Source organism: Sorex fumeus, unplaced genomic scaffold (genome assembly GCF_029834395.1).
Source record: "Sorex fumeus unplaced genomic scaffold, SorFum_2.1 ptg000005l, whole genome shotgun sequence".
In the NCBI taxonomy this organism is placed as follows: Eukaryota; Metazoa; Chordata; class Mammalia; order Eulipotyphla; family Soricidae; genus Sorex; species Sorex fumeus.
This window is the reverse complement of record NW_026606062.1, coordinates 3,872,501-3,887,282: the sequence shown is the minus strand read 5'-3', so window position 1 is coordinate 3,887,282 and position 14,782 is coordinate 3,872,501. Positions and strand designations below refer to the sequence as shown.

Sequence of the window (14,782 nt, the reverse complement as noted above, 5' to 3'; positions counted from 1 at the left end):
ATTACCTTTAGACTCAGAAAAAAAAATAAAATAAAAAGAACAAACGAGGTTAACAGAACAGGCTGCGGGGGGGGGGGGGGGGAGGAGGGGATGTATATATTCCCTCCAATAGGAGGGAGGAATACAGCAAACAGAAAAACCAGTTTCCCTGCAGAGAATAAAATGTACCTTATTTTGCAACTAAGTAAATGAACATTTCAAATGCATCCAGACAACTAGAAAGGCACTTACTTCTTCACTTACCTTTCTGTCCTGGGGTTCCTGGGTTCCCGGCAGGCCCTGGAGGGCCGATTTGTCCAGGATAGCCCATCATCCCAATCATTCCTCTGTCTCCTGAAGAAGCAAATAATACAAAACAGTGTTTGCAGATTGAGATAAGCAAAATACCGCGATGGAACTCAACCAGGAAGAAAGACTGGATGCCAAAGTTATGAGTTCTGCAAATAAGAAAGTCACCATATTTATCTTGGGAAGAGGCCAGTGATAGTCCTTTAAAAATATAAACTTAGAGTCTAGTATTTATCTGTAAAAATTATTTTCATATTTTATATTATTTAAACATGCTTAACTTAGAATTTCTGGAAAACAGAGACAAGCCCTACCGAAATGGAAATAATTTTTTATGAGTTAAAAAAAAGTCTATGGCTAAAAAAAAATCAATTTTAAAAAAATCAAATGTTTTTAAAAATTAAATGATCCTTAGATACTTAAAATATATATAATGTCTCTGGAATCCTTTGGTAGAAAATCACATTTGGATGAGAATGAAATATGTTGGAGTTTTGGAATATTTCCTTTTCCCAAACCCTTACCCATAGCTTTCTGATAAAGCCCCTTATTTCATTGTTTTCATAGCTTGTGTCTCCAGTTTAGTTTGCAAATGTATTTTCCACTGTCTATGAAAGATAGATTCTTGTCCACAGATATATCTCTGGGTCTGGAATAGTGCTGGCACGTGATCATAGTTCAATTATATGAAATAAAGGATAACTTGCTAGTTTGCTAGTCTGGGTTTTTCTCTAGAGATCAGAGGTCCTTATGTCATGGCTATAGGTATATTCTCCCCAAATATATAAGCCTTAAAACTGAAGTAAAGAGATATTTTAGGGGAACACTTTAAACAGTAATATATTAGGAAATTAGGTAATTTTCTATGTACATATTCCTAGAGAACCACAGATGACCAAAATTGACTCCAGAAGGAATTAAAAAATCTCAATAGATCTTTTACAAGTGAATGAAACAAATAAATGATTGATTAGCAAAAACTTCCCTCTAAGAAAACCCAGATAATTTCACTGGTGAGTCCTACCAGATGTTTAAAGAATACCAGTTCTTCTAGAAACTTCTAGAAAATATAAGAGTAGGAAACACTTGTCATCTTATTCAATGAGATCACCTGTTCTCCAAACCAGACAAAAACATTATAAGAAAGGCTAGTATCCTTTAATACAGGTATGAACATTCTCATCAGAATACTGGTAAAAGCATGTTAAACCTTAAAAAGGGATGATGTGGTAAATGGTTATATCCTGGCTAGCTGTTAATTATGATCACACCATTACCACCACCATTTCCCACCTCCCTTTCTCTCACTTCTTTACAAGTAATTCAGGAGAAAAATAAACTCCAACTAATAGAAAGACAACAGTTCTACATACATTCATTCACACAGATGCAGGAACAGGAAAGCCTGAAAGTTATAAGAAAGGAATAGATAGACATGGAGAGTATCATGCTAAGTGAAATGAGTCAGAAAGAGGGGGCAGACATAGGACTGCACTCATTTGTGGAGTATAAAACAACATAACATGAGGCTGACACCTAAGGATAGTAGATACACAAGACAGGTAGATTGTTCCATAGCTGGAAGCCTGCCTCATAAGCAAAGGGGGGAAGGCAGCTGGAATAGAGATGGGATCACTAAGAAAATGATGGCTGGAGGAATCAGTCAGGATGGGAGATGTGTGCAGAAAGTAGATAAAGGACCAAACATGATAACCTCTCAGGGTCTGTATTACAAATAATAATGCCCCAAAGTAGACAGAGATTATGGGGAATCATGTCTGCCATGGAGGCAGGGGGAGGGTGGAAAAGGCGGGGTATACCTGGGATATTGGTAGGGGGGAATGTGCACTGGTGGAGGGATGGGTGTTTGATCATTGTGTGTTGTAACCCAAACATGAAAGCTTGTATCTCACAGTGATTCAATAAAATTAAAAAAAAAAAAAGAATACCTGGTTGTCCTGGAACTCCTGGGGTTCCTGGACATCCTTTGGGACCAGGTGGCCCCATCTCACCTCGATGACCTGGCATTCCTGGTAGTCCAGGTTCTCCGGGAAATCCTGGTCTATCCAAGCCTGGAATACCTGGGTCTCCCTTTGGCCCTGGTTCACCTCTTGGACCTTTGAACAAATTATGAGCACATGAATGATGAGACACACAAGCCTTCTCACCACCAAATCTAGAAGTGTTTTAGTTTTTTTTATGGCTGTAAACATTTTGCTATGTGATTTGTGGCAATGCCCCTGAGTATCTGGTTGATTTAAGCCTGCTTCTGTAAAATTTCTAAGACCCTCTGAGATTAACATTTTGCTTCAATAATTCATGTAGTGGCAGCCTAAGGAAAGAGTAGGATTTAGATATATTTTATTGTACTACAAACGTGTCCTCAAACTACACTTTCTGGCTCTGTCTTTGAAGGAAAGAACATATACAGAGTCACTCACATGGAAGAGAGCAAACAGAAGTTTCTGGAAATATTATCACTACTGCAATTAATATACTGATCGAAGCTTTGTTTTGATCTTTGTTTTGATATAGCACTGTAGACCTGCACTGTCCTCCCATTGTTCATAGAGTTGTTCCAGCAGGCCGAATAACATCTCCATTGTGAGACTTGTTGTTACCATGTTTGGCATATGAATACGTCACAGGTAGCTTGCCAGGCTTTGCCATGCGGGTGAGATACTTTCGGTAGCTTGCTGGCTCTCTGAGAGGGGCAGAGGAATTGAACCTCGGTTGGCCGGGTTGGCCACATGCAAGGCAGATGTTGAATTTTAAGGAATTTTTTTTTTCAGAAATAGTTCATACATCAGATTTAAAGAAGAAAATGAAAGATAGAAAAGCATGTTTTCCATTATATGGATCCTAATTTTGATTTGTTTTTAACTGTTTCCTTTTGGGGCCATGACTGGTGTTGCTGAAAGGTTCTTTCTGGCTCAGTGGTAGAAGTTTTCTTCTGGGAGTGCTTAGAGGACATCCAGGGCTGGTATCGAACCCGGGTTCCCACATGCAAGGTATGCTTTCCAGCCTCTGAGTCTTCTCCCTGCCCCTTTCAGTCCCCTCTCTCTTTTTAAATGTTTATTTTTGGAGAGCAGCATACTTTAGTTTGTGACTTGTTAAACAGGTCTCTTGGCAATATTTTCTTTGTTTTGATATAAAACATAAGTTTGCTACTTTATTGTCGCTAAGAAAGTAGAAACATTTGCCTAAGTTTAGATGTCCATATATATACATATATATATATATACATACATATTCTCTATATTTATTTTCAGTGTTCAAATCTTGACTAAAAAGCACATGTCAAATCACTAACAAAACTGCCGCCATAATTTAGGTCTCATTTACCACCACCACAGGGTTGATATTTCTGGGACAACATAGTCCCATCAGTGACCTGATGTGCTCTTGGACTGTTCCCATGCCTCCTGCCTGCCTGGTCCTGCTTGCTAGGATCGCTTCCTACCTGGCTGTCCTTTCAATCCATTTAAGCCTGGAAGTCCTGGAGCTCCTTGTGGACCCTCTTCGCACCTTCCTGGGAGGCCTTTTTCTCCAGGCGGTCCAGGTTCCCCCGGATCCCCTGTAAAATAGAGTCCCAAAATATATTCAGGCACCCAAATCTCAGATTGTAGCAAAAGTTTCCCAATTATACTTCTGTAACCTCTTCTGCCCCCAATTAAATCTGTGAATAATATGGTCTTTTAGAGAGAATGAATTCGAATGGAAATAAGGAAGACGGAAATAAGGCAGGGCAGCAGTGTTACTTACAATCCATTCATTGAGTTAGGAGTTAGAGAATTCTTCATCCTTAGAGCATCTACACAGTCAGTTGCAATGTAACTGCATTCACCATAAAGCAATCACACTTGCTATTGTACCTTGTGGTCCATCCAGTCCTCCAGATCCTGGATTTCCAGGGTTACCAGGAAATCCTGGGAATCCAATGTCTCCATTTTCCCCAGGACTGCCTCTTTCTCCCGGAAAACCTGGTATTCCTGGCTCTCCAGGTGTGGCCAATCCTGGTTCTCCCTATAGCATAGAAATAGTATCAGTTTCCAGATTCTTGTTGATTCCTGACTGATCTTTAGGGCTATTAGCAGGAAAGTGACCATGGAGACTCAGTGCCCCTTTGCAGGGTCACCTGGACTCCTTCAGTGGTCCTCTTTCCACACAAATTGCTAACTTTTCTGTATGATTGTGCCTTCCGGGTTTGTAGCCACCATTATTCTTTGTAATCTAGAAATATCTATTTTGAGCTTTTTAAAAACATGGATCCACATTTATTTTTTCAGAGCCCACACATTTATTTATTTATCTAATTATCTTGGCTTTTGGGGTCACACCCAGCGATGCTCAGGAGGTTATTTCTGGCTTTGCACTTAGGGATTACTCCTGACGGTGCTACTGGTCCCTATGGGATATCGGGGATCAAACCCAGGTCAGCTGCATGCAAGGAAAACAACCTCCCCACTGTACTATCACTCAGTCCACACATCTAACATATTAGAATATTTCTGAAGATTAAGATATGGAGAGAGAAACCTGTCTTCTGACTCCTTCTACTTTTCTTTTTAAAAAGGAGATGTAATTCAGAAAAAAATCTTAAATAATTAATATGGTGTCACCACCAGCCATAAATATGTTAATAGTTTTTGCACACAGACTTGTCCTGACTGAAGGATTATAACTGCCCCATCTGGCCCCTAGACACATGTTTGGATTTTAAAATTCCAGAGACCTTTGCTCCAGGGGTTCCTGGCATTCCGGGTAATCCTGGCTTTCCCACATCTCCGGGACAACCAGGGGGTCCTCTTGGTCCTGGGAATCCCCGATCTCCTTCAGAGAAAAAGAGAGAAAAATGAAATGATTACTCTGATAAAAACATTATGAGCAGATTATCTTTTTATTTTATCAGATGTTTTTATTAAGGGAGAACCAACAGATGTTCTTGGGACAGTGTCAATGATGGAAAAACCAGCTTCTAGATGAGTTCTTAAAAATGATTCAAGGACCGGAGCGATAGCACAGCAGAGAGGAAGTTTGCTTTCCACGAATCCGTCCCAGGTTCAATTCCTGGCACCCCAAGTGGTTCCCCAAGCACCGCCAGGAGTAATTCCTGAGTGCAGAGCCAGGAATAAACCCTGAGCATTGCCAAGTGTGACTCAAAAAACAACAACAACAACAACAACAACAACAACATAATAATAATAATAATAATAAATAATAATTCAATTGTAGGACCAGAAAGATAATACAGCAGATTAGTGCTTGCCTTGTATGAGCCCAACCTAGGTTTGTTCCTGGCACCACATATGGTCCCCCTAGTCCTATTAGAAGTGATCCCTGAGCACAGAGTCAGGAGTAAGCCTTGAACACTGCCAGGTGACGTTCCAAAATACAAATTTTTTTTTAAAAATACCCGATTCAAAACCATATGACACTGGTTTCTAATGAAAAACAGAAAAACTACCTTTGGTGGTTCAATACTGTATGATTTTTTTTTGATCAATACTTTAAATTGCTGATACTGGTTGACCATTTGGCTGATTAAAACATTTTTTTTTTCTTTTTGGGTCACACCCAGTGATGCTCAGGGGTTTTTCCTGGCTCTGTGCTCAAGAATTACTCCGGTGTTACTTGGGGAACCATTTGGGATGCCAGGGATTGAACTCGGGTTGGCTGCATACAAGGCAAATGCCCTACTGGCTGTGCTATCACTCCAGCCCCTAAAAAATATTTTTAGATGCAGTAAAGAGCTAGATGGACAGCTCAGAAGAATTATGTTTCAATATCCTAGAGCATCCCTTGAGTGTAATGAGTTAACGTTTCATGCATTTATAAAGGAAAATTGAGGATGGAATGATATATAAACACCTACCATCCACGGTTCTGTAGTTCACAAAGGGAAGCTCTCAGGATGCAAGTCTGTGTTGAGAGCTCCTTTCATAATTTTTTGGTTTGAGGGCCAAAATTTAAACAATCATCTATGCTCAGGGTTTACTTCTTACTCTGAGCTCAGGGATCACTTCAAGTAGGGTTTGGATGACACATGCTAGAGATTGAAACTGAACATTGGTCAGCTGCCTGCAAGGAAGGTACCTATGAGTGCCTTACCTGCTCTACAATCTCTCTAGACTCAAACAGTTCCTTCGTGTCTTTCATTTGACCCTTTAAATGCACAGTTCACAGGATTCATTAGGATCAATTCAATGCGACTCTTTGGAGTTTGTTCTGGTTCCTTAAGTTTACAGTCTCCTTCTAGTTGTAACCTTTCATAGGGTTTTCCAATTTTGGATAACTTTGATTAATTGCACTCAAGAAGAACCCAACTGAAATATAGGCCAGGCTCATTACTTCAGAGGTCATGGGAAAAATCCAAGAACTTGGATTCAAACTCAATTTGGTACCACATGTGAGTATCCCCTGCTATAATTTTTTTTATTTCAAACTTTAACTAGAGGAAACAAATATTCCCACATTTGGGGAGATATATGGTAAATAGTAGTGATGCTGAGATAAAGGACCCAAAATAAATATTTTGCAAATATTTTAAATAGTCTTGAAACAAGCTAATATTATCATAAAATCTAAAGTCCTATAAAAACCCAGATATTGAGATTAATTTTATATTATCCTGGATGGGACTTTGTTGTATTTGCCAATAAGAAGCTGTAGGTAACTGTTTAGATGCTCAAGACCTAAATTCATTTTCTTTTTGATAAGAAAATAGTATTTTGGGGGGCTGGAGTGATAGCACAGCAGGTAGGGCGTTTGCCTTACACATGGCTGACCCGGGTTTGAATTCCAGCATCCCATATGGTCCCCAAGCACTGCCACTAGTGATTCCTGAGTACAGAGCCAGGAGTAACCCCTGAGCACCGCTGGGTGTGACTCAAAAAGCAATTAAAAAAAAAGAAAATTGTATTTTTGCCTAAATAAAACCTCCGTAACTAATTTTGGAGCATAGAGGGAATTTGGCTATTTGTGCTTTAGAAGTTGTTTTATTCTAAAAGTAATACATACAGTGAAAAAATGTGTTGGTGTAAACAGGTCAGACATCTATTAATAAGGAAAAATATTCTTTTAATTCCACAGTTGGGACTTGTGACTACTATCCCTTGATGAGATTCACTATTGCCATTTTCTTCTGACTTTTTTCTACACATTGAAACAAAATAGCTGAGATGAGAATGTACAAGTTATTGCCAATTCTGCCTTTGTTTACCTAACAATGCTGAAAACATTCCCTTCATGTTAGGTTCTCAGAACACATAATTTTTGGAGTGTGAGGTGGTCTCCAGAAGTGAACCCAAAGTCTCATTCATCCAAGCTTGATCTTTACCATTCACACAGATCTGAATACAGCCCTCACTTAGAATAAATTATTTTAAGGAATGTTACAAATATTACGTATGGTTTTCATGATAGGTATTTACACTTTCTAAATGCCCATACAAATGTCTTGTGCTTTCATTTACCCTTAGGTCCAGGAGGCCCAGGAAATCCAATTCCTGAAAATCCTGGTTCACCATCAGGTCCAGGAAGGCCTGGATCACATTTGCCCGGGGGTCCAGGGACACCTTAAGAAAACACACATATATCCATATCAGCATCTTTTCTTTATCTTGCCCTAAACAGAATGTCCAAGTGTCTGTGTTACTCCAGGCTGTTTTGTTGTTGTTGTTGTTTGAAATGAACAACTGATTTTAATATAACCACAACCAATATATACCCCACCTCTCCATTTCTCTCCAATAGACTCATGAATAGGAACTGAAAATATTTCTGAAAATATAATTTAATCAGAAAATATTCTAGACAAATTGAATTAGGCGAGTCTCTTCTTATGCATGCAAAATTAAGTTTTGGGTAATATTGGCAAAAAAGGTTATATTTTCTAATAAAGAAACTGTGGGAACTTTTATTAACTGTGGGCAAATATTTCTTGCTTCCCCAATAAAAATCCATGATGATCATCCTGCTCTAGAATTCTCCCGGAATCATTATCTCTATGCTAGATACATTCTTAAATGGAAGGTAAAGGTAAAGGTAAAGGCCCTCCCGTTGATCGTCGATTTGCTCGAGCGGGCCAGTAATGTCTCCATTGGAGACTTTGTTGTTACTGTGTCTGGCATATCGAATACTCTCGGTAGCTTGCCGGGCTCTCCGAGAGGGGCGGAGAAATCGAACTCAGGTCGGCCATGTTGGCCGCGTGTAAGGCGAACGCCCTACCCGCTGTGCTCAAATTGTACCAATCTATAATCAGAAGCAGGAAAAAAATTGCTCACAGAACTGTTCTATGTTCATTAAAATTTTATTTTGACTGATTGAGGTTGTGTGATTTACAATACTGTTAATGATGGTTTTCTTTTCTTGCATAAAATTTCAAAACTATGCCCACAACCAGTGTACCCACCTCCCTCTACCAAGTACCCCAATGCCCCTTCCTCCCTTTCAGCCCCTTCTAGCCCCAATCCCATCAGCTCAGTTGTGTGATTCATTTATGTTGCCTTTGATGACTTTGTTGCTATCTTGCTGGTATCTTTAAGTCCCATAGATGAGAGATATCACTTTACAGTTATCCATTTCCTGACTGACTTTGCTCAAGCTCCATCCATGTTGCTGTGAAGTGCATGACACTACTATTTTCTTAGAACTATGCTCATTTGTAAGCGAGCACAGAAAATGCCAAGTTTCTTACCACAGAGACAGATTTTGCAGGAGATGAGGGGTGCTGTATGATGCAACACATCATACTGGGCAGAGAGGAAACTCACCAGGTGGACCTGGGGGACCAGTTCGTCCTGGAGGTCCAGGAGGCCCTGGGAGTCCCGGTATTGGTATTGAAATGCTGTCTTCTCCCCTTGGACCTGGAGAAAAGCATGCTTGTAAGATTGGTATGTATGATGAAGCTTTTCTTGGTTTATGGGGAAATAGCATTACGAGGGGATTTACAAAACTATACCAAGGAATGCATAAATCACTGTCTGTTCCCATTGGCTTCAAAACTATTTTAAGGTGATGAGCCCACAGAAAATTTCTTATTCAACTGACAAATATTTTTTGGCATCTATTATTGTCTAAGTATTGTCTTAAGTAATTGTCCAACTTTGTGGACTGTTATGTGAGATCTATTCTAAAATAAAAGTGAGCAACAGTCATTCAGCTTAAGTGTTAGTGACAGCCCGTAAGATATTTATTGGGGGACTAGTTTCTCAGGAAGGCAGTAAAGCACACTGAATAAAACATGAGTGTGGCCAGGCTAATCTAGATGCTAATCTAGATGCTCATCTTCTATATAGAAGACCCGAGAGCTTGGACACATAACCAACTCTCAAGTGGCAAGGGGGGGGATAACACCTACCTGAATGGTGGTCTAATTTATTGTGGTCACCACTAAAATATGTGAGTGATTAGTTTTGTCTATATGTTCATATATTTCTAGAAAAATATACAGTTACAGTATATATATTATATTCTGTTGATATATTTATTATACTTATCAGAAGCAAGTGTTCACACAGACTTTATAATGCAAGGATCTTCACTAGTTCTAGGAACCATCAACCCAAACCATAGAAAATCAGGACTGGAAAGAAAACTAACCAACCGGCTTCTCCAGGTGGGCCAGGGGCTCCAGGAACTCCTTGGGTGCCCTTTGGACCAGTCTCTCCCTGTGGTCCAAAGTCTGATGGTCCAAATGGTCCTGCAGGTCCTGGGAACCCAGGGGTTCCAGGATCCCCTGGAGGACCCTGGTCCCCCTTCTCACCACTCAGGGCCTGTGACAATAGGAATATATTTGGATGGCACCTTATTCTAGCACCTCCTAACACAGGTTATTGTTACCATGAACAGGAACACCTAGTAGGCCATCATTGAGAAGATCTTGAATTGAAAAACACTTGGAACTTAACTGGGAACTATTACTGAAGTAAGAGTATTGTCTGGTTTCTGCTATATTGTGTCTTTTGAAATTTAGCTGCATTTTATTGACTTAGAATTCCTTAAAGTCCCACTTGAGGTACCCTACAATGTCATTTCTCCTGTATAATAATAGACCCCCACCCCTCAACTTAATGTGGGCTGGCCAAATGTTCAAAAAGCTTTCGACACAATCCTCATGTGAATGGGATGTTTTTGAAATAAAACCAAGACAGTTAACCTTTATTTGGAAGGTGTTCTCTAAGTATTTTTATTACAGAAGAGTATTCCATATTATTTTCTTTCTTGTCACAAGTCTCTTTTTTTAAATTTCATTAGCTAAAAACTTTAAAATAAGGTATATATTCTAAAGGGGTTGAAAAATAACCAAAGTTCCTTTTCCTCTACAACATGGTCCCAAATAATAAACATGAGCAGAATTTTCACTGCTTTGAAGTATCAGTTGGCTAAGTGGTCCTACTACTTAATTCATAATGCTGGGATTTAGGACAACAAAATTCTTCTTGATTTTCTCTTGCTTCCTGCAACATCTTTAACAGAACTAATGAATAAAATTTGTTAAGACATAAATCAGGAGGATTCACAAATCATACATTGATCTTAAAGGATCTAAGAGTGAATCTTTAAATGGGTGGGACTCATTTTCTTGGCTGACACTAACTCTGGGAGAAGCTGGAATTTCCTGGATGGGACTGGACTGTGTCCCTTATAACCCTACACAGAAGTGCTGGGAGACATGCTTAGCCTCATTTTAAAAGTAGATCCTCGCAGGAACATCTCATTAAAGCTATAAGAGATTTTGTCCTATGAAAAAAGGTTGATTTTAAGCTTAAAAACTGTAAATGGCAAAACGTTTGATCTTTTTTTGACCAACTGCCATCCCCCTAAATATCATCTTTCTATGACTTGTTTCTACTTAAAAGAATGAATATTTTCTCCAAAATATCAATGAAAACTTTCCATTATTAATCATTTTCTAAACGTTTCCCTAAATTTATTTGGCACAACTATCAAATTATTCCTGGTATAAGAGAGGGGGTCATTTGCAGTGTAAAAGTTTACTGGGGCTGACCAAATCATTGAGCACTACCAATTTATTTTGTCAAAGTACTATAGACATTTGCTATATGCTTGACGTTTGAAGATGCTTCTTCCTGTAATCAGGAGTTAAACTGTACCCAGTGGCCAAACAAGATTTTGAAAGGAATCCTCCTCACCTCTTGAACTCTTCATTTATATGGAGGGTAAGTAGGAAAAGATGACAGAATACCAACCGGTTCTCCTTTCGGTCCTGGAAGTCCTTTTGCTCCTGGAGTTCCCGGGACTCCATCGATGCCCGGTTTCCCAGGGTGTCCTCTGAACCCAGGGTCCCCTGGAGTTCCTGCTTGTCCCTCGGGTTTTGGTTCTTCACCTTTTTCTCCTTTCTGGCCAGGAACACCCGGAGGACCTGGGAACCCCTAGGTGGCTCAGAGGAAAGTTGGCAGTGGGTTTGGGGAGAAAAAAAGCCCTGAGCACAGAGTTGAGAGTAGCCCACAGGTGTAGACTGTCTCCCTCCCTTCTTCCCATCAACAAGAACCTTTCTGTTTTAAGGAACATAAATTTTATTTTTCTCTTTAGATGCATTCTTGGGTGCACTATATAACTTTAAGCTCTTTACATTTTTTTGCTTCACAAACTGGAAAGGAATTCGTAAGCTCTATTCTGTGCTACTCATCAATCACAAATACATCAATTCAATATATACTGCTATATGTTTTAAGTTTGAAGATGCTTCTTCCTGTAATCAGGAGTTATTCAGATAACGAATATTCTTTATTATTCAGATGATGTTAGAATAGTGACATTTTAACACACATATGTGTATACTTTGATTTATGGTAATAAAATTTCTGTTCTTTTTTTGTGTTTTTTTTTTTTGTTTGTTTGTTTGGGGTTATACCTGGTTCCCAGGGCTAACTCCTGGATCTGCTCTCAGGGACAAGCTTCTTCTGGAGGACCTGGGGGCCCATATGTGATACCGAAGATTGAATGCAGATTGGCTGAGTGCATCCTACCTACTGGACTATTGCTCTACCTGCTAAAAATTTCAAAATTTACTGGCATACAGTTTATGTACTCTAAAATGAAAAAATTATAAAACAAGTACCAAAAAATCAAATTGTAAGCCTTTGTTACAATTTCTTAGGTACTTCGTACACTGAATGCACAATCACCCCCAAAACCAGTGGTGGCATTGCCATGTTTTCTTCAATTCTCTCATACTCAGTCACAGCCAATTTCTAGTGCAGAGTAGAGGCCTAGGATACCCCTAGTTTGCTTGTCTCTGATACCATTTTAAATAATTAGATAATTCATTCATGACTCCTCACCAGGCTGTTTTCACTTGAGGCACCCTCCCCACCCTAGGGGACCCAGCCCTGGCAGCTGACCTCCACTACCCAACCACCACGACCTCCAGGCCACTTTCTGGACTGCACGGCCATGAAGATCTCAAAGAACTCAAAACAAACTATATATATATGTATATATATATCTGTATATACATATCTGTGTATGTATATATATATATATATATATCTGGGTTTTATAGTCTCTGGGTCTTGGCCGTTGATGGGATTACACAGTGCCAGGGGGCCAGTTGGTGCATGTGACCCCTGCCTACTGGAATATGGAAGATCTGGGTGGAGGATGCTCAGCCCTGATCCGAGCAGGCTTGGAGATCTCAGCCCCGGAACCCGCATGCCTTTGTTCCTCTGCCGGTACCTTCATGCGTGTGGAGAGTGGTCTCATCAACGGCCAAGACCCAGAGCAGCACAGAGTCTCCTGCCTCTGCGCCTGGCTGTCCTCGCTGGGGCCCCTTGGAGGGAAGCGGGTTGAGGTTCCCTCCCTGCCCCAACCAGGGCTTCGGCAGCCGAAGACCTTCAGAACCAGCCACCACCATGCTGAGACCACTCTCCACATGCATGAAGGTACCTGCAGAGGAACAAAGGCATGCGGGTTCCGGGGCTGAGATCTCCAAGCCTGCTCGGATCAGGGCTGAGCATCCTCCACCCAGATCCTCCATATTCCAGTAGGCAGGGGTCACACGCACCAACTGACCCCCTGGTGCTGTGTAATCCCATCAACGGCCAAGACCCAGAGACTATAAAACCCAGATCCCGGAAGCGTGCGGCCGCGACATCTTATTATCTCATTTTTACTTTGGACATACTGGCAGGCTACCAAATGTAACCTGCTCACACGTCAGAGTCTGGCAAACTCCCCGTGGCGTAACTAATATGCCAAATACCAGTAACAATGATGGGTCTCATTCTCCTAACCCTGAAAGAGCCTTGAATCTCTGGGCTAGGATGAAGGAGACGTTACTGGGGCCTGCTTGAGGCAGTCGACGAACAACAGGATGGTCGTGATATATATTATATATATATATATATATATATATATATATATATATATCAGAGAGCCCGGCAAGCTACCAAGAGTATCTCACCCACATGGGCAGAGCCTGGCAAGCCCCCCATGGCATATACGATATGCCAAAAATGGTAATGATAACAGGTCTCATTCCCCTGATCCTGAAAGAGCCGCCAATCCTCCAATCGTTGAGAAAGACGAGTAAGGAGAGGCTGCTAAAATCTCAGGGCTGAGATGAATAGAGATGTTGCTGGTGTCTGCTCGAGTAAATCAACGAACAACGGGATGACAGTGATAAATGACAGTGATTAGATCATTCATTCATACATCACTCATTTCCTTTCAGATCAGCACGTATGTAATAAGTGCCTGTTCTTGACAAATCCCCAACTGGGCTTTAAGTTTCCAAACTGAAAGTGTTCAAAACCAGGAACTTGTTCTTACCGGAAACCCAGGAAGTCCCGGGCTTCCTGGGAGCCCTTGGCTTCCTTTATCCCCAGCTGTCCCTGGTTCTCCTGCAAAGCAAAGAATTATTCATTGACTCTTAAGTCTGGACATCAAGGTAATTCTGTGCATGACGAAGATAGGGTGGTCTGAGTAAATAAAGACAATTTTTGTCTTAGAAAATGATGGAGAAAAATTAACTGGTGTGACAAGTACTAATGAAAGTCAAGAACTCCTACATTTCAGCACCTTGAAGTGCTCAGAGAGACTTTTTCTATGTCAGATTCTGTCCACATGGGACCTACCCAGAGGAAAGGTGAGCCAGGAGCGACCGTGCTTTGGTGAGCCTGAGACTGACACAGAAGTAGATGAGGAAGGTGACATTGTCCCTAGTTAGATTTCAGGATAGTTGCCTGTGAAACGTTTGCTCCTTCAAAACTTGATTTTGTGGTTAATCGAAAAGATAACCCATGCAAGAGTCCGTATCAAAATTGTGCATGGGGATTGTGTAAAGGTGAAACTGATGCCATGACAGGCAGCAGAAATCAGGGAGATCTCGTGGCTGGAGTGATAGCACAGTAGGTAGGGCGCTGGCCTTGCATACAGCTGACCTGGGTTCGATCCCCAGCATCCCATATGGTCCCCCGAACACCACCAGGAATAATTCCTGAGGGCAGAGACATGAGTAACCCCTATG

The 14,782-nt window shown here is 40.7% G+C and overlaps 1 protein-coding gene across 1 annotated transcript in view; it reads right to left on the bottom strand.

Moving 5' to 3' along the window:
- The window catches only part of COL4A3 (collagen type IV alpha 3 chain), a 182,169-nt gene that overhangs the window by 38,258 nt on the left and 129,129 nt on the right, over positions 1-14,782 (bottom strand). Inside the window, exons 24-33 of the mRNA XM_056121379.1 lie at positions 14,086-14,156; positions 11,502-11,684; positions 9,896-10,064; positions 9,063-9,155; positions 7,764-7,865; positions 5,024-5,121; positions 4,164-4,314; positions 3,752-3,865; positions 2,238-2,405; positions 244-333 (exon numbers count right to left, since the gene is read on the bottom strand). Of these exons, the coding sequence (XP_055977354.1) occupies positions 244-333; positions 2,238-2,405; positions 3,752-3,865; positions 4,164-4,314; positions 5,024-5,121; positions 7,764-7,865; positions 9,063-9,155; positions 9,896-10,064; positions 11,502-11,684; positions 14,086-14,156 (1,239 nt within the window). The remainder of the gene's footprint in view (positions 1-243; positions 334-2,237; positions 2,406-3,751; positions 3,866-4,163; positions 4,315-5,023; positions 5,122-7,763; positions 7,866-9,062; positions 9,156-9,895; positions 10,065-11,501; positions 11,685-14,085; positions 14,157-14,782) is intronic.